Source organism: Rhopalosiphum maidis, chromosome 3 (genome assembly GCF_003676215.2).
Source record: "Rhopalosiphum maidis isolate BTI-1 chromosome 3, ASM367621v3, whole genome shotgun sequence".
In the NCBI taxonomy this organism is placed as follows: Eukaryota; Metazoa; Arthropoda; class Insecta; order Hemiptera; family Aphididae; genus Rhopalosiphum; species Rhopalosiphum maidis.
The window spans coordinates 54,373,328-54,393,464 of record NC_040879.1 but is presented as its reverse complement, the minus strand read 5'-3'; the positions used below and the strand labels follow the sequence as shown (position 1 = coordinate 54,393,464).

The window sequence follows — 20,137 nt, the reverse complement described above, 5'->3', positions numbered from 1 at the left end:
AACAATAAAGTGATTTATATTTCCACATAATTTAGTGTAGACAATAATTAATTTTTTGATATAAACATTAATTCCATCAAATAAATTTAATGGACGATAGTAATTGTTACAATTATTATAACCTTGTACTTTTATCAAAGTTCCCTCTATAATTAACTAGTATCTAGCCATGTTACAGATAACATAAAAACATAAAATTCAATTTTCTGAACTTTAAACCACTAATTATTCATTAAAATATTTTTTGATACTTCTAATGTTCGTTGAAAAGAAAGTAATGCCATTTACTTTTTGTGTTTAAGATGTTGCATTCATATACTATAATCGTTTTTTGTGGTTTGAATTTTCATAATAATTACGTACAACATTTAAATTTTAATTGTTTAAGTGAATCCTTTTAAACTATCCTTAACTATACATATCCTATTTAAACATTAGTTCAGTATTAACAATAATAAAAAAAAAAAAAATGAATAAACAAATACTATAGTATTACTAATCTAAAGTGCGTTAATTTTTTTCGTCTGTATTAAGTTTTTTGAAGAATTTACATGGTTTGCTATAATAATAATAATTTTTATTATATTGACCATCTGAAGGTATATTTACATACAAAAAATTATAAATAAAATGACCCAACGCGACCTTGTAATTCGAAAACTTTTCCTCCGTCCACCAGCTTGTTATCTTAAGCAAACACCAACAGAATAAAATCAGATAAATTTGTAACCATTTGCTTTAAATATTTATTTTGCAACTAGAAAAACTTTTTTTTCTATAGTTAATGGCGGATAAATATTTTATCATTAGCAGATAATGAATTATTATTTTTATACCGTTATATTTTATTGAATTGTTTTTAAATCATAAAGTTATTACATATTACCTATTATTTTACAATCGTTATTCCTATATAATCTATAAAAACCGGCAATTTCTTCATTTTTGTCACCCATGTATAATGTATTACCAACGGATGTAGGTAATTCAATTATTTTAATTTATTATTAAAATATAACCATAGTCGTGTGTAAGTGTATGAACTCACTCATCTTGGCACGTACCTACTGGCTACTGGAGTAACTGCTGCTGTTGTATGTAATTATTTTAGACGACGTTATAATATACACATCAGAAAGTCCAACGGCTAGTGGTTAAAACAGCCAAATAAGTTATCGGAGTATTCCCAGCTACATAATAAGCCGTTCGTATATATTAAATATAATCTTATTAAGGTTATCATCACAAAAAAAGTTTTCTTAATTATGTCAATATTTTGTTTTTATTGTTTATTATATTAATTTAATCTTTTCATTATGTATAAAAAATACAAATTCACATTATGTTATATTATAATTATATTACGGATTGTTCATGTTTATAAGTACTATTTCAAACGCTTTAAAAATAATAACTATAATATCCGCACGGTTAGCGGGTGGCCAACTAATTTCACCATAACTGACACTTTTTGACTGGATTCATGTAGGAGCCTGGCTTACACTGGAAGTCGTTGCTGAATTCTTCCAAGTTGGAAAGTGGGCCGATGATCCGAAAACGGTTGGGTGAGTGGTTTTCGTTGATGACTCTATCTTTTAGTGTTTTCAGTGAGTACTTGATGCACCGGATATTAGCAGTACTCAACCAGAACATCTGCTCCGGCGTGTACTTTTGCAGACCAGGTAGCCGCGGTTCAACGCCGTGTTGTTTGGTCCACGAGTTGTACGCGTTGTACGCTTCTTTGATGCCACCGTTGTCCGCGATATTCTCGTCCTGCGTATTGCTGCCATTCAACTGCGGAAAATAGTCGTCGAGTTTGATTTTTTTGTAAATTATAAGTATATATAAATAACGGTTGAGGGGACAATGGTTGAGATCCATGAAGGATCCACGAAATTGTACGCAGTTAAATGATGATGAAATTCGCAGAAATCGTCAGGCACCACTTCATAAACGTGTATTGTATATTATATTATTAAATATTTGATGTGTAAAAGTATACAGTAATTTGCATATATTTTATAAAGTTCTTTGGATCATTTAAATAATAAAGTCTCAGGTCATTTAAAAAAATAACAATGATAATTTATATTTAAAGGGGTTTCAAGATACCAAAATATAAAGTCTATACGATAAAATATATTGAAATGTTATGCTCGACGCAAAACCGTTATCTTTCATTATTCAAGAAACTTGTTTTAATAGAAGTACCTTGAGACCGACTTCTTGAGCCGTATAATTTCCATATTGATTTTGGATGCACATCGCTTTCTCCAAGTAGCGATTCTCCGCCTCCTTCGCCCACCAATCGACCAAGTTACCCTGCTTATCGTACTTTCTGCCCTTGGTATCAAAAACATGGTTGATCTCGTGCCCAATTATCGTTCCAATTGCACCGTAATTCATGTACTGAGGACGATCGCTAGAGTAGAATACGTCTTGCAAGATACCAACGGGGATCTCTACAAATTTAAAATCGTTTGTATTACAGTATTTGCGGTTGTAATAATTTCTATATTTATGTACTTATTGTACTTATATAATATAAGTATAATTACAATTTATAAATTATAACTATTGGTTTTCCAAAAAAATCTCTTTAAAATACACACATAGTTAATTATATAATTTAATGTGATAAAATTGTATTTAATATCAGGTATAAACAATTTATTTATTTTTAAATCCGTTACATATTAAGTTAAGTAAACTCCATAACGTTCTTTTTTATATTTTAAATAAACCGTTTTGTTAACTTTGTTCCTGATAAGCCAGAAAGCCTATCAAAAACTGCGGATGGACTTAGAAAATAACTGTTTAATTGCAACTAAACTTTGTTGTTGTTATATTTTTTTAAATATTTGAATAACTTATTGGTATACATGATTTTTATTTAAAATTTATATTTGAATTTTCAATAATTAGATATTACTGATTTACACTGAATAATTAAGAAGGTATACGCGTAATACTATACTGTAAATTAAAATTGTATTCACCGATACTGTTTTCTTCATCATATTGAAACGCATTTACATATGCCAAATCACTATGGAATATCCATTCTGATTTGTTAACAGGTTGCCTTAATCGATTCATTATTAAATCGGTTTCAAATTTACAAACTTTTAATATTGATGTTAAAAAGTCTTTGTTGTCAAATTCAAGCTAAGAAAAAAATAACCACACATAATTATTAACTAAATGCTCATAAAATAATTTTTAAAAGGTTTAATCATGATATTATAACATATAATAATCTCCTATGCGTTCTAGTTCTAGTTAGATTTTATATAATAAATTACATTTTCATAATATGCATTTAACTTGTTATCGTCCAATAATTCATCAGGATATGCAATGTGATGGGTTATCGATTTTGCTTTATTTATCGCATTTTTTCTTTAGGTAATGAAAACAAAAATAAGAATTATTAAGTTTTCATAATCATTTGTATTATCGAAAATGATGCAAATATTATGATTTTAAAATCAAAATTTACCTCGTTTCATCGTCCAACCAATCAATTGACGATAATATTTTGTACTTTTCCTCCCTGATACCCTTCACCATTTCTAAAATATTGTTTTTACAATGTTTATCGTAAAACTGTCTTACATACATCGACATAACAGGCAATTGAAAAAATTCATAACTTATATCCAAACATTCCCTCCATCTGGATCGTGTGTTACTGTTGCCATCAGTTCTATCGTATATTGTACTCTCGTAGTCCAGCTGTCTTTTTCTCAATTTTTCAGTCAGATGTGTGACAGAATCCATGATAGCTCTCCAAAACACGTAATTTGCTTGGATCCTAACGGTAAAATAAAATTTAAGTCCGTACGGTTAAGGGGTATTTCCTGCATTTTTAAATGGGTGTATATTGAACATTTTTATAAAATGTTAGAGGACGATTTAATATTTATTCAAATTATTATTCACTATTTTTTAGTTATTACAATAATTATGGGGCATAATCAGACAAATAAATGGCGGAAATTACACAACAACGAACTGTGATTAATTTTTTAGCAACCAAATATACTGAAAACGATTTTAAAAAGAAGATTGGTTTGGGCAGTATATGCCTGGAGAAAGCATGGTTTGGTAATAAGAAAATTACTGAAGAAAATCCAGTTGGAAAAACGCCGCGATTAAGAGGGGAAGACTGTGTCAAAAATATGCTGAGACAGTGAAACCAAATAGTCATTGGCAAAAAATAGCAAAAGATAGATGTTGGCAGTGCCTATGTTTATTTAGCAATATGATTTGATATGAAACCAAAGAAGAAGAAATTACGACGCGTAGATAATTGATTATTAGTGCTTTCATAATGCAATTGAATGAGAATACTACTTAGGAGAAAATAACATATATTTGTTTTTGAATATAATAATATTTAATATAAATTATACAAACAAATAACAAAAATGAAATGTTTACTTTTTCTAAACCACTTTATCGTTTTTATTATTTTATATACAAATAATATCGTATTCGAAAAACTGATTAACCACTTTAAATTGTGTCTTTTCTCTTAAGTCATTGTAATAGATTAAGTTATTACATTTCTTCTAAAGTTCTTACAGTAAATACTTGGAAATATTACTTCCTTAATTCCTTTTAATGATCCAATAATACTGAATTATCATTACAATAATATGTCAATATATGCATAACACGAATACGAAGAAAAAAGAAATAAAGCATATTTTTACTCTTTATCAAATCAACTTAAAACCTAACTTATTGCTTGCTATTGCTTATTTACCTTTTGGGTGTTTTACTTAGTAGAATTTCGAGGTCCGACAAATATTTCGGCGAGGTTACAACTATAATATCGTCCTGTTGTATAGTCAACGGGTTCAAAATCTTGTTCAGGTACTCTTGCCATGGTATGCTTGGGAAACTTTGTTGTAAATCGGAGATATTCATCGGGTGATAAAGCTCAGTGGCGTTCTTGCGCTTTTCCGATGGCAGCGATATCTTGGCCAATTCTATCTCGAAATCCAACGACTCTCTCAGCTCTGCGGTTGCCTGTGGCCTGTAAGCGTCAAACAGCTCCGCAATGTCAACCATGTATTCATAGTATGCATTCACGATTTCGTCCGAGATGCCCTTCGCCAGGTATTTTTGTTGGAGACCCAGACTCGCTTGGTCCAGCTGAAATATCGTTAAGATGCAAAAGATACCCGTCAAACCAATTATTATTGTTTTAGGTCACTTTGTATGTTACATTAAAAATATTGAAAAATCAGGTTAGGTTACGTATTGTACATTTTTTACGGTAAGATAAAAATTTAGATTGCAGAACGCGGACCACTTTGTTTTATTGCATACATATGGATTAGCAGTTTGGTATCGTTATTTTGTTTTTGTATACTATCCGTGATAACCGTGATATCGATCACGTTCAATATTATTGTTTCTTGCCAAATTGTCAATTATTATAATATCTTACTGTTTCTTTTATTTGGGCGCCCGTATTTTATTGTTATTATTATTAGTCATATTGTGTATGTATTTGATACGAGTATTATAATATATATACTCGTAGCATGACGGTGCATATAAATTAATTGGTTTGTTCGTTATAATATTGGTCACCCGCTCCTTGTACGATTGTTTATTATATACTCTGGGTTTTATTAACTCGCCATCCTGGGCCAACCGCCTTACGTAGGAGTCTGGTGGTACAATTTGAATATTTATATTAACGGGCGAAGCCCTATACAACAATTTAAAACAAAGAACAATTTAAAATTTAAACAACATATTATACAATTTTAAACATAATATAATTCAAATATTGCACCTATATTGCCATTAATTATTAATATACATTTTCTCTACATATTATCTTAATCTTTGGTAAACCCAATATACCCACAGTTAATACATTTTTAAAATATATATTTTTAACATAATATTATGGTGTATGTGTTGAAATCAGTACTCTGTGGTGGAAATTATATCAGTCAATGGAAACTCGATTGTGAAATAACTTAATTTTAGAAATTTAGAATAATATGCCAGTAGAAAATATTTAAATATTGAATTAAATAAACAACACGTTTCCATACGTTATTTCTAGTAGTATTTTTTGATAAAATTTGTCATGAATTCAGACTTATTTTTATGAATATATACTTTATAGTAATGTAATGATGAGCAACATAATATATATTATATTTTATATGGTAAAAAGCTTACACATTCTAAAATGCACATTTTTACCTGGCTGTACAACGTTTCCTATTTTTTCACCCATTTTTGCAATGTAAATAATGGAACACACAAATTATCCGTTTAATCGTTATTACACATAACGTAAATGATTGTTTTTGTTTAATGTCAAATAATGATATTGTATTTTTATTTTATTTTATTATATCGTATTATTAAGTAAACCAGCTTACTTCAATAATTCTCATCGTATTGTTTTTTAAATCTTCTTTGATGTTGAAGCTTATAAAATAGTCAACGCTATAGCCCACCATTCTGAACTTGTACACGCTTTCCATCCACGTGAACTTAGTATCGTCCCATTTTGAGCTTTCTAACACCGGCCATCCGCCGAGGTTTTTTATTATTTTTTTGATCGATTCCAAATCATCACTTTCGATGGTTTCTTTTAACATACATTTTATAGCGATTAGAATAAAATTATCTCAAAAATTCGTTTAGCGTAAATACGTATTTGTTATTTATTTTTTCATTTTCCTGATTATTAAGAAATGTTCTGGACAATTGTTTTATTCGACTCACTAAAGTACCAATTACCTATGTTCAATTTGCTACCATAAATCACACCTCAACGAGTCAAGGGTCACAAACGAGGTATATTTTTACTTTCCTAATTAGGGGACAGAAAAAAAAATAGAATCGTGTAATTGTTTCCATATGTTATTATTTCGATACAAAAAAAATTTATCTATGTGACGATATAATAAATTTAAAAATTACAAAAAGTGTATAACACAATATATGTCCATTTCATGAACTTAAGTTTGACTTACACATATATGATACACATAGTAGGTATATGAAATGAATATCTATTTCATGAAAAATACGATTACATTTAGTCACCATAAGTGAATCCAACAACTGTATAATATTAACTTTATTAATTTTTACGTCATTTTACCTGTGTCCATGCAATACTTATACAGTAATTTTGCCATTTTAAACGGTTTCTGTTCATTCCAATGAATGGGTTCAGTGATGACCATTAGCAGCTTGTCCCACAGATTGACGTCATTTCTTGTGTAGTGTGACTTTACTCCAGAATCGATAGCAATATGTTTTTTAAAATTACCACAGGCGAACTGATAGAAATCATCACAAGGATCTACTGATAGATCCATATTTTTGATTACAGAAGCCGCTATAAAGTTATACATTTAAAGCATATCATAGAAATAATTTTACCAATTTAAATAATAAAAACATTGCATATGTTCAATTTATTATAAGTTCGTAACAAATCGAATTTTATAGCAAATAAATTATGTTTACCAGCCTTTACACAGCCGGCGGTGAGACAAATGGTGTTATTTATTTCGTATTCTTTATTCTCGTATAGACTTCTTGTTTTGCGATTGATACCGTTATTTTCAACTGATATTGACGGAAGACTCTCTGCGGACGTATACGAGTAGAGTCAGTAAAAAATATTATAGTTGTATAATATACTTTTTTTTTTTTTTTTGTAAAAAAATATAATGAAAAACAAATACTCAAATATTTAAACAATATCTTATAAAAATTAATAATTAAAAAAATATATACAATGTTCTATAAAATAATAAAACATGCACACCAACACACCTTAGAACGGTTCTATTGAAGGTACCATTTACCTACAGGCTTCAATGTTTCTCACAACTTAAACTCAAATTTTCAAAATATACAGTTTATTTATATTTTTACATTTTTATTTGTTTTTAATTCCTTTTTTCTGTTCGTCATATACTCATGTCATGTTCTTTTATTGAAAAACGGAAAACTGTTGAATCACGGTATTATACTCTTCTTCTCTCTAACCTTATTAACTCTATTATTTTTTTAAATAGCCATTTGTATTTGTACGTATAAATAAATATAAACATATAAAAAAAATTATTTATATTTAGTATAATTTATTATGTCTCAACTGTAGATAATAAATAATAAGAATAAACAAATTAAGAACTTTATTTGTATAATATATGTATGGTGTATGATATTTTTGTGAGCGCAAAACCAATAAGTTAATTAAAAAATTAAAATAAATATTACCTATGTTATATCACTTTATAGTGAAATACATAGATGCACAAAGTATAGGAATTATTTTGCTTTTTGCATTTCACCATAAAATATTATTATTTTAATAAGTAGTTATTACAGTAACATCTAAAACCAAGTGTATCAAAGCTTATTAAACAATAATTGAGATTCTATATTTTATGTTTTCTTTATGAAATCTCTATTAGAAAACTGGAAAAATACTTCACTCAAGTAAATTCTTAGCTCAATTTTTAAAGTAAGTACTGTTTGAATAGGTATCTTAAGATTTTTAAAAATTCGAAATATGATAACCTAAAAAAATCATAAAATTATATTTTTTAAAACTACATAATCTAGTTCCGTAATACAATCTAAAAACCTAAAATTCTGTATTTACTAATAGTGTTACACGGATAGAAATTATAGAATATTATTATGTAATTGTAAAAAGCTTAATGATTAAAATATAACAATTTTATAGTATCTATGTAGTATGTATATTTAAACATTATTTTTAGTAATTCAAATATAAAAACACCTATATAGAATATTCTACAAACTTTACTTGTCTCATAATTTAAACGTCCAAGTTAAATCAAGTTTTACATTATAACCTACAAAAGTTTATACAGATTACAATTCAAACAATTAATAAGTACAAAATAAATTTCGACGGTCAGTTTTCAAGATTTAAAGTTTGAACCATTACGGATTAAAAGTTAATTAGAAGTTAGAAATTAATTAATAAAACAGAAAGATAATATTTACATTTAGATTTTAACCCCTCTAAATTATATTTTTTATAGAATTGTATAAATAAAATAAAATAATTCTTCATGTAATTACATATAGTTTTGGTATTATTATAAATTATTGTTTAATAAAAAAATAAACATGATATGCTTCATTGAGAAATGCATATGTATTATAAAGACTATAGAGGTTTAACCGGTTTTTGTGTATTTTGTACAACAAAAAAAAAGCGTTTAAAATATTTGTATAGGTATACTATTATCTATAAGATTCAAATATATCATTAAATGACGAATTATGTTTACGATTATAAATGTATTATTTTTTAGTATATTAAATGATTCACAAGATTATTGTTTTATTGTAAATCAAACCCGAAAATATAAAGCACTTCCAAAATCATAAACAGGTTCAACAGAAATAATACCAAATATTATACGACTTAAACGAGAGTGAAGATAAATTATACGAGTCCCTTGGTTAGGCACGATATAGGGAAATATAATATACGTACACGAAGAGTTTATATTTATTTGTGAACTTTCGTTCATATATTCGTTTATTAATTTCGACCCTACTTGTACAACTAACACAAACATCAGCAATATACCATGTTATGGTAACATACTATGTTACGTTATTAATATATTATGTTCTTTGCTATGTATTATTAAAAATGTCGAGAAGAAGTCTTCCGTTCGTTATATATATTTAATACCAAATATGTATAATTATATTTAAATAATGTTAATTGTTAATCACAAAAATTCAAAAATATTTAATTTTTTTTTGAATTTAATATAATAAAAATATATTACAATAATTATTAATGTAATATTAATATCCAAATGAAATAATAAAGTATAAACGACATGCAAATAAATATTACTCAACAAAATTAGCGAGTTATATGACTGTAAGTATCGTGGCCGATAAAATCGATAACTTGTCAACGGTACTTAAAGTTTATAACGATTTTTGGGAAATAATGATTAATGGTTTCAAAAGGAGTTTTCACTTTACGCGTTCGTGTACGTACATAAAAATTTTTTGCCGTGATCGTTTGGTATCCACGGATAACTCTAATCCAACAAAGTGATTATACAATTTAACCACACACGATTAACCAGTAACCACGCTACTGTGTTATTGAACTTGGCTACTTTTATGTACACGTCATAAATAAATAATAATATAACACTATATAGTTATCTAATTTAACCATTGTGAAATGTTTGGGGGGGGGGGTTGTTCACGCAAACGCTATTGTGTATGATGGAAACTCACCTTTTAACCACAGCCCACGGGTAAACCTTATTTTATCGCCATTACTGTTTGCGCTTGTTATGTTATTGCAGGGTTTTATTAATTAAGCATTAAATTGTTTTCATCTTACTCGTGTTATTGCAGCCGTGGTTCAAGTACAGCGTGGTCAAAGCTAGAAAAGCGGACGCCAATAGCATTCCAGCGATGGTGACGGTCAGATATCGTTCCTTGTTCGTCCTTCTCTTCCACCATGTCGGTTTTCTGAAACATAACAAAAACCCATTAGTCCAAGAAAACAAATGTTATATTTGGTGTAAGTAGGTTTCTACATACTGATGAATAATTTATTAATAACAGATATTCGAATTTTGTAAAAATTGCAAGTATCTACAGATTCTACATTTAATCATAACAAAATATCAACAATTTAAAAAAAAAAATATATTTATTTTACAAGTAGATAATAGACATCCGTGTAAAAATTTGAACTTCAAACGCTTATTAAAATCAATGTGACTTTCCTTTAAATAGCTAAATTATACTATAGGTAGAAAAAATAGAAAATATATGTAGCGATTAAAGTATTGATTTTATAATAATATTATGTTTTAATTAACGTATGAATACACGATAAGTAGTAGACAAAATTCTTTGATTTTTAACTTTGAGAGTGGTTTTGTATAGTAAGTCAGATATATATTCTAGTTTGTTCTTTAAAGAAATCAAAATTAAAAAATGTCAGTAATTTTTAATAAGACTTAAAAAAGACAAAAAAAAGAATAAAGGAAAAACTGGATTTTTCGCGCAAATCCAGTTTTTGACAAAATCGGTTCTTTTTGTGCAAAACGAATAATCAATGGATACTTTAAGTTTTCTCCAGATATTTATATGATTATATTTTATACATCATGCTTCATGCTGTGTAATTTAAAAATATTTCGACTCAATAGAACTTAATAGCAAAAAAAAAAAATATATATATATATTACCATACGATTTTGTACTATTATACATTAATAAATCGATGACATGAATTTGTATTATATTACTATAATAACATATTATAATCATCATGATTGACTAACTAGGTATGTCGGCAATCAAATGATACACGTCATCCGCCAAGGATTTGTTATCAGTATTCAGTACATTCCAGACTCCCGCAAACCCGCTAAAAATAAAATACTTGGCGGCTGACGTCACATTCTGTTAGAATAATCCGGGTGCCCGTATTAATACTGGAATCAGTAAAGTTGCTGACATACCTAGTTAGTTAATCGTTGTACGCTGTTATGGTAATATTATATTATAATGTTTGAGATGTGTAATGTGAGATGTAATGATGATGTATATTACTCACTTGTACAACAACTATTAATTATTAATTAACATTTTATACTTACTCAATCACTAAGATCGGTTGATCGGTCATTTTAAGTGCTGACGATGACGTATAATATATTGTCATTTCCTATAGATTAATTTGCAGTACGCGTGGTTGATGGATCTCCGCTATCTATCAGTAATAATAATAATATATGTTTAAAAATATAATGTTTGATTCAGCAGATTCCGAGTCGTATACTCGTATTTTGTTCAATAATACTAAGTCTTATATTATATTTTGGTGTAGGTGGGGTATTGAATGTTGGGCGACCAACAATAATTATTTATTGTACCCAATAACCCTTACATGAAAAATGATTATATAAGCTGAGACGGTCTATCGACTTATACATATATCACTCAGTAAAATTCATGATACGTTTTAGATTCTAAATAGAGCGATAAAAACATTTATTTTGCAATGATATTTTAAATTATTGCAAAGTTTTCTATTTAAACTTATCTGTCATCACATTTTGGGATAATAAAAATGCTTTGATTTTAAAAAGTAGGGGTTGATTCTGCTAGAAAATTGGAACTAGCTGTCAATTTTGGTGGGACAATGTAATTCTCAGTAATTTTTCTAACTTTCAACAAAATGTTGTTTGATCTAACCTTAAGCGTAACTCAAAAACAAAAAAACCGTATATACTTGAAATTTCATCAAATGTTTATATTAGAATTTTCTTTTTACGATAACATTTTTAAAATATTTTAAATATTTTTGAGTTATGTAAAGACATAGGCCATTGAAAGCTTAAAACGGCATGAGAAATTTTTAATTTTTTTTTTCCATAAATATTGACAAAATCATTAAAAATACACACAATTTTTTTATACGTATTTGAAGTTAGAATTTGAACGAAATTACTTATTTAAAGATAAATAGAGATATTAATTAACCTAACCATAATTGTGAGAATCAATTTTTTTTTGTGTATTATATTATTATATATTTTATTACACGCAATGACATTTTTAATTTATTTAAGATATTATCTATTTATAGTATAAACTTATTTTTACTGATTTATGGTATTTACAGAAAGATTTTATTACATTTTTTATTTTATGAGTTTATATAATATGGTAAAAATAATGTATAATAATATTAGGTTATAAAATAATGAATACATTATTTTTGGATAAATTTATATCAAGTCGTACCGTATAGTGTTAAAAGTAAAATAAATTATTTTAATAGTTACGTAGGTACATCAAGAAACCATATGAAACATAGTTTGTGATATTGTCGATAGTCCGACTCCGCTCATAATCGTTTTTCGTATACAATGATATATCATTGAATTCAAATTTAACTCATCCATAATGGCCATAATAATGTCCTAATCAACACTTAATGAACAGCAAATCTATGGTACCCACTTGTCTACCGTTTTTATAATGTTAAGTAAAATTTTTAAATTAAAATCGATTCACGACCATTGGACGTGACAATACTATAAATTTTAAATTTTAGCATACAGTTGGTGATACTCACGCAATAGATTTTTTAATTTATAAATCATTGAATATATATACGTATAATATAACCTATAGGGTTATATACTTTTTTGGAGTATTAACAAGGAATGCTCAGATTTTTATAGTTCTTTTAACTTAATTTAGTTTAGACGATTTTTTGTTTCATTCTTTCTTCTACTGGCAAAATATATCCATTGCGATTAGGTACTTTGTTTATGTCACGATAGAGATTAGTTGTAAAAGCATTAAGGAGTATAAGATAGGCGAGTTTGACAGTGTTATCCGCTCGTTCGTTTTACATTATATTACAGTGACCAGAAATCCATATATATTTAATTTATTTTACTAGTATTAGTAGTATTCCGGTAGGTTGATTTAATCTTTGCCATGTAAATTGGCAACCTAACCTAAATTATATTGTTAATATTTAAGTGTTATTGTGAGTTGTAATAATTATTCATAACATTGTTGTTAACATTCAAGTCAATACCTTATCTTATTATAAAAAGATATTTAAACTTAATATAAAAAATAATGTATTTTTTTGTTTTATTATGAACCACTGTAGGAGTAGAGATATGATTTTAATTAACTTTCTGTTGTTTTCCGAAGCTACACAATGTTCTTTATATTATAATGATTGAAAACCGCAGAATATAACAGTCCAATCAGCTCATAACAGTTTATCAAAACCATTACGATACATATTTATTATAAGTATATATAATATATTACGGCCAATGTGGACCTGCCCGGGCAATGTTCACCGCGAATACAAACAGAGTAATAAACTATGATATTAATTATTTGTTTTATTAAACTTTAACATATTACGCATATTTTGAAACAATTATACTATTCAAGGTTTTTCCATATGGCTATATCGGAATGATAAAAGTACAGTATAACCTCATTATTCCTGACTCCGTTTGTCTAGACTAGTCTAGCTAGAATTTGCTTAATAAGTATTTCAATTTATACTAGCTGTATCTTAATAAATAATTATATTTTACTTTTTATATCAATATAAATAATAACAAAAAAAAAAAAAAATATGTAAGTAATAATTATTTGTATGTACTTTATAATTCATTTGTTAGGTCTTATATACTGCATTGGACTATATCTTGTACAATATAATATTATTTTAATACAATTTTCTTAAATTTATAATTTACGATTCTTCGTTATTTTGTTTAATTCGGACTTTCATTAATCAGACCGGATTATTGAGGTTCTATACTGTAATGGATATCTTGATATAATTACTCAACAATATATTTATATTTATTTCTACGCCTGACAGCAGTTCAACAGCAGAAAATACACAAGTGTTAGTAAATATTAAAGTAAAAATTATTAAGCATAAATAATTATAGCATACAATTAAAGTGACGAACGGAAAGGCATGCAATGAACAGTCGAAATAAAAATATACATATTTTAAAATTAAAAACGAAACATTGTGTGGTCTGAGTCAAATATTTAACTTACACTTCACTTGGACTAAAAATATAGGAGACTAGTGTCCGAGTTAATTTTACGCGCGATTACAGGTTATATATAAACGATAATTATTGATATTTTCAACTAACCAATCGAGTTTTTGTACTTTACAAGACTCTAGTTCGTACGTGTGTAGGTAGTATTAATTGAGTGCGGCTTGCTTTAATCGCCACTTATTAAAATCCTTTTTACGTAACCTTTCTAATTTAGGAGGACAAGGATATAATCGGTGTACTTGTACAGTTGTACGCAGCTTTGAAAAACAAATAAATGCAAGTGTAGGAAAGCAAACACATTATGCAATTCCGAGTGCCATTCTACTAAATCTGGTACAAATAAATAGGTAATAACTAATAATAAAATGATCAATATTATTATGTTTGTATTTGCAGTTATTCCACATTTACCATAACACATATATATAATATATAATATTTCATGTATTTTTGATTGAAAATTAGAAGTTTTTAAAAACTAAACATTTTTATTTTAAGTTTTTTAAAAAAATACTTGTAGGTACACGATTTTTATATAGCTATTCCCGTAAAAAATACATCCACGTTAAATTTTGTTACCTAATGCCAACATATTTAGCGTGACGCGTGTATGTAAAAAATGTTTTTGGTTTTCTAATTTGGCGTATACTCGATATTTCCGGGTTTCCGGCGTATCAATTTTGCAAAGCTGTTTTTTCGCTCGGCGTTGCCCGTGCAAATATTCTTGACTATTTAAAAGCAGCATTTAAAAAAAAATATTTTTTCGCACGAATGACCGGTGTCAGACGACTAAATATTTGTTTAAAAGTATTTTTCAAAAATTCAAAGTTGTTATCGATTTTCTAATATTTCTTTGTAAGCTATATTATTCGTATTTATGATCAGGTGTATAAAATAAATAGTTTTCTAAGCTTATACGGGGGAAAACAACATAGCAGTTATCCCCGTGCACTTCGTTGCCCATTAAAATTAAGCTTCTTATGTACGTTCAATTTTGTTCAATTCGTTATTTATACTGGTCGTTCACAGACCAATTGACGTTTCTTTTATACATTTATGTACGCATTCGTAGATTATTTAAAAAATTAATAACTATTCACTGTTAATTAACTCATATAGAATCGGAAATGGGCTTAAAACCTATTCCGCTAGACCGAAATCGTGGTGCTACACTGCTACATTGTTGTACTTCCATTTTAGTGTACCTATATAGTATTAGTTCACTGATAAATCGCTGATTTTTTTAATAGATTTCTATAATCATTATTTTAAAATCAACTAAAAAAAAAAAAATCAAGTTAATACAATATTAACAATTCGTCTAGTTGTATTAACTTCGACTTTGCTAGGAAAAAAAAAACAGATAAAGAGTGGTTTTCTAGAACATTAGCACGTGTTTCTGTTATCGTTCAGTAAGAGTTTTAATGTCATAACATGTGCGAATTTATATTATATTATTATATCATTTTATATTCTTAGTTAATTATACCTTATTTTATAATTTAATATAAATAATATAATTATAAATGCCAAAATTAAAATTGTCGACGGCGAGTCGATTGCGCGGACAATTTGGTCATAATGTTTTTTCTACCGTCAGATTTAGTGTGTTATTCTGTAAGATATGCAACGTACAAGTCGCAGCGAAAAACAATTATGTAATCGACAATCGTAACATAATATTGTTTATGAAGAGAGTAACATAAAAATGGATCAAATCTAACGGGGCGGGGCACATTGGTGGCGTCCCGTAAAAAAGCTATAAACGAATTGCGTCCCACCGTATTCGTAAGGTAGTGGAATTATTGCTTTCACGGGCTCTGATATTATTTTTCTATGTAACGATATATTACGTAATATTAAAAATACGATAATATTTCTTCGATTCTTGGCTGACAAGCAACAATAATCGAGTTGTTGTTTATCATAATCATCACGGTTATTAGAAACCCGCTTCTATACTACAAAGTCTATGTTATTATACCTACCGTATCGATTAAGTTTTATGTTCTACCAAACTGATATAAAATACTTGATAAGGTGCGGTGTTATAAGTACTATGTATGTATATATTATAATTTATTATTTATTTAATAATTTGTTGGAACCCGCGATTAAAATACACGAATTTCATCGCTGACGTGTTGAGAGGCAATTTGTTTATACTTTTTTTACTCATAAATGATGTTCTCCCCAAAACGAAATATATATTACAAACGCTGTACAATACAAATTAATACAGTTTTATTACTGCAGGCACAACCAATACACAGGTCGGAATAATTATTAGATTTAACTCGCACATTTTTGACATATAATATTCCGTTAAATATCCCCGAAAATTTTAGTTTTATAATTTTTTGGGAAAAATATATACTAATAAGCTAACGCTCGACAACGCTCTATAAAACTAACACCAGTAATATTTGTTAAGATGATAAGACGAATGTCAGTCGTTTGTCATGTTTTCAATGTTATAATACTATAATAGGTATACATTACGATTTTACGAATAGGTAACATGTTTTTATTAAACTCTGATGTATTAGAAAAAACAAACCGTAGCAAAATTGACTGCAAAATTGTTGATAAGAATTTATCGATGTTATATAGCCTCGTGGAATAATAACGATAATATTGTAACGTTCAGTGTAAGTTAATTTCATTAATTTAACCATTCATCAGTATTCATACATTATTTACTTTTTCGGACGTGCTACGCGTAGCTGCGTAAGTGTGTGAAAGTATCACGGCACCACCATAGGTTATATCTTAAATTATAATTATTATTTAGTAATACATATTAGTAAATATTTTAATTAAATTATCAATTAGGTATATTGCCTTTATGGAAATTCGACAAATAAAACAATAATTATAGACGTTCATTAAATGAATACCATATAAAATTAACAAGATTTTCAAAAATGTATAAATATGTGATTATATGCATTATGTTCAGAATATGCAAAAAAAAAAATTTACTATTTAATCAAAAATAAGTCAAATCGTGAACATATCTAACAACCGATCAATTTGGAGTTAAGGAAAAAAACATGTAAATGCATAGAAATCCTGTCCCTAGTAATAACTATAAATAATAAGGTATGTTAAATTAATTTTTTGTCAATCAAAATATAGCATTCATATTCATTTTATTATTAATATTTAATTACCATAGTATTATATATGATATATTTACGAATATATCATTGTATATCATAATATAATTGTTATTAACTTTTAAGTTTTAAGTCAAAACCGACTTACCGTCGAACAATGTGAATAAGTTCATAGGCTATGGTATAAACAGACAATTGTTTAAAATTAATATAAATACTTTAAGAATGTCATTGTGTAGTACCTATATTAAATATAATAATAAATGTAAAACCTTACAAGGTTCCAAGAATAGTATTTTCGAATCACAACAAAATAAACATAACGCAGTTATTACTCGACTAAACTTTAACTTTTAACATTTATAAAAGAAAAGTTGCTTAAAATTTAAATTAAATACTTTTATATTTCATAAAATATTTAGGTATCAGTATAAACAACTTATGAAGAGTCTTAAACTTAGAGAGAGTGGTTTATGGTGGCAATAAGTATCACATGGTTGACCTCAAAAATAAAAACTATTAATTGTGAATAATGAATATAGAATGACGCTACTGAAAATCATTCAAATAAAATATAAACGAAATATGGATTTTAAAAAATTCACTATTTTGTATAACCTAACCTAGTTTATTTTAGCTCCATGACAAAGATATAAGCTATGCTTACAGAGAGTATTGCATATTATTTATTTGTCTCATTTTTAATATATTTTGTTCCTTATTTGTAAAATAAATATATATTATACAAGATTCGCATAAAAATACGTTTCACCGTCAATAAATATTTTTTAAATGCATAATAAAAACTAATATACTGTTTACATACCTATATTATAGTTGTAGATTTAAGTTAACTTAATCCGCCGAAGCACACAAGACGATCGCGAAATGCAATAAATTTCGAGATACATCCACGTGCTTATATATAACTATAAAAACGCACATGAACCATTTTGATTAGACAAAAACTCGCGATTATTTAGCATACATATTTCACAGACACGATGATGAGATAATATTAATATAAAATCCCCACCCCCCAATGAGTACTCCCATGTGGTCATCTTATCTGTTTGAATATTTTTCAAACAATATGTGTCGTGTACTTGTGTGAATGAGGTTATGATATTATAAACCGTATTATACCTATATGTATATTTATATATTATAAACTCAATATTGTTATAAGTGTGACATACATAATTTAATTACCATGTATTATGTTACGGTTGTACTAACGGAGGAAGTGGGGTTTAGGGATCAACACCCCCCGAAATTTTTAGAATTTATGAATTTATTTATTATGAGAAAACTAGAATGTATGGTCGTATTTGTAATTGATTGTATTGTACTTAGGTATAACAAATTGTCTATCATAATAAAATAAACAGCGTACATTTTAAAATATATTTTTTTAACTCTCCCTCCTCCCAAATTCAAGTCTAAGTATGCCACTGCTTCTACGTAAGCCATGAGCATACACACAAATTCATGATTATTATAAGCATACACGACTCCAACAACTCGATGGACCATACACTGATTTAAAAATAAATATTATGATGCATTGGCATTTATGGTTAATTAAAGTTGTTGATAAGTTTAAGGTTTATAATAATTATTATAATATATTATTATATCGCATTGCACTCATTGCAGTTATTATAATAATATCATCAGAAAATATACGTTTGTACCTGTAGCACTTTCAACGCCGATGACGCGTATACAGTTTATTCCATTGGGCCAGTGAGTAGTGACGCGTTTACGCGTCAGTAACATGTACGTTTGTATCCGTCATAATTTTATCGATTTTATTTCAATAAACTCTGAAATGTACACACCGACTGTAAACAATAAACTCTAGATTTAAATCTATAATTAGTTAGAGTTTTCGTTAATTATAGATTCGCGTTCTCTAATCATCGCGTCACAACAAAATGTAACCTACTAAATCATGGGCGGCGTTGAACGTCAATTTAATCACCTTTTTGTAAATCGTCGATAATAACGTAATAAGAAAATTAAAATTTTTATGTTGATAATAGTATTTTGTTCTTTTCCTCTCTGATACCGTTCATCATTTTTTAAACTATCTATTTTTGTTGTCGAGAAACAGTCAAACACTCGAACGTATAACGAAATAATAGCTAAATTAAAATATGAATAACTTATAGACAAGCCCTCTACTCCATCCATCTATCTGATAAAGTATTACTGTGTATCTCGGCATTATACTCCATCTGTATTCTCAATTTTTTAGTAGGAAGTTCGACAAAATCCACGAAAGTTCTCCAAAACACGTAATTCGCGTAGACTCTGATGACAAAGTCAAATTAATAATCG

General features: G+C 27.7%; 1 protein-coding gene across 1 annotated transcript; it reads right to left on the bottom strand.

Annotated features, from left to right (window-relative positions):
* Positions 1-1,263: 1,263 nt before the first annotated feature.
* Positions 1,264-18,754, bottom strand: LOC113556037 (neprilysin-2-like). Its single transcript, XM_026960738.1, has 12 exons — positions 18,618-18,754; positions 11,700-11,812; positions 10,427-10,557; positions 7,525-7,647; positions 7,154-7,393; positions 6,423-6,634; positions 4,775-5,166; positions 3,503-3,817; positions 3,306-3,402; positions 3,000-3,168; positions 2,212-2,462; positions 1,264-1,794 (listed from the first exon to the last, which is right to left on the bottom strand). The coding sequence occupies exons 2-12, from the start codon at positions 11,762-11,764 to the stop codon at positions 1,453-1,455; spliced, it is 2,337 nt and encodes a 778-aa protein (XP_026816539.1). The 5' UTR covers positions 11,765-11,812; positions 18,618-18,754; the 3' UTR covers positions 1,264-1,452.
* Between the last annotated feature and the right edge of the window lie 1,383 nt (positions 18,755-20,137).

Excerpts from the sequence above, each read along its gene's own strand:
- LOC113556037 (XM_026960738.1), bottom strand. The coding sequence starts at position 11,764 with ATGACAATATATTATACGTCATCGTCAGCACTTAAAATGACCGATCAA. Across the intron at positions 3,818-4,774 it reads CTAAGTAAAACACCCAAAAG|GATCCAAGCAAATTACGTGT; the intron begins GTAAATAAGCAA and ends TTTTACCGTTAG. Across the intron at positions 3,403-3,502 it reads TGGTTGGACGATGAAACGAG|AAAAAATGCGATAAATAAAG; the intron begins GTAAATTTTGAT and ends CATTACCTAAAG.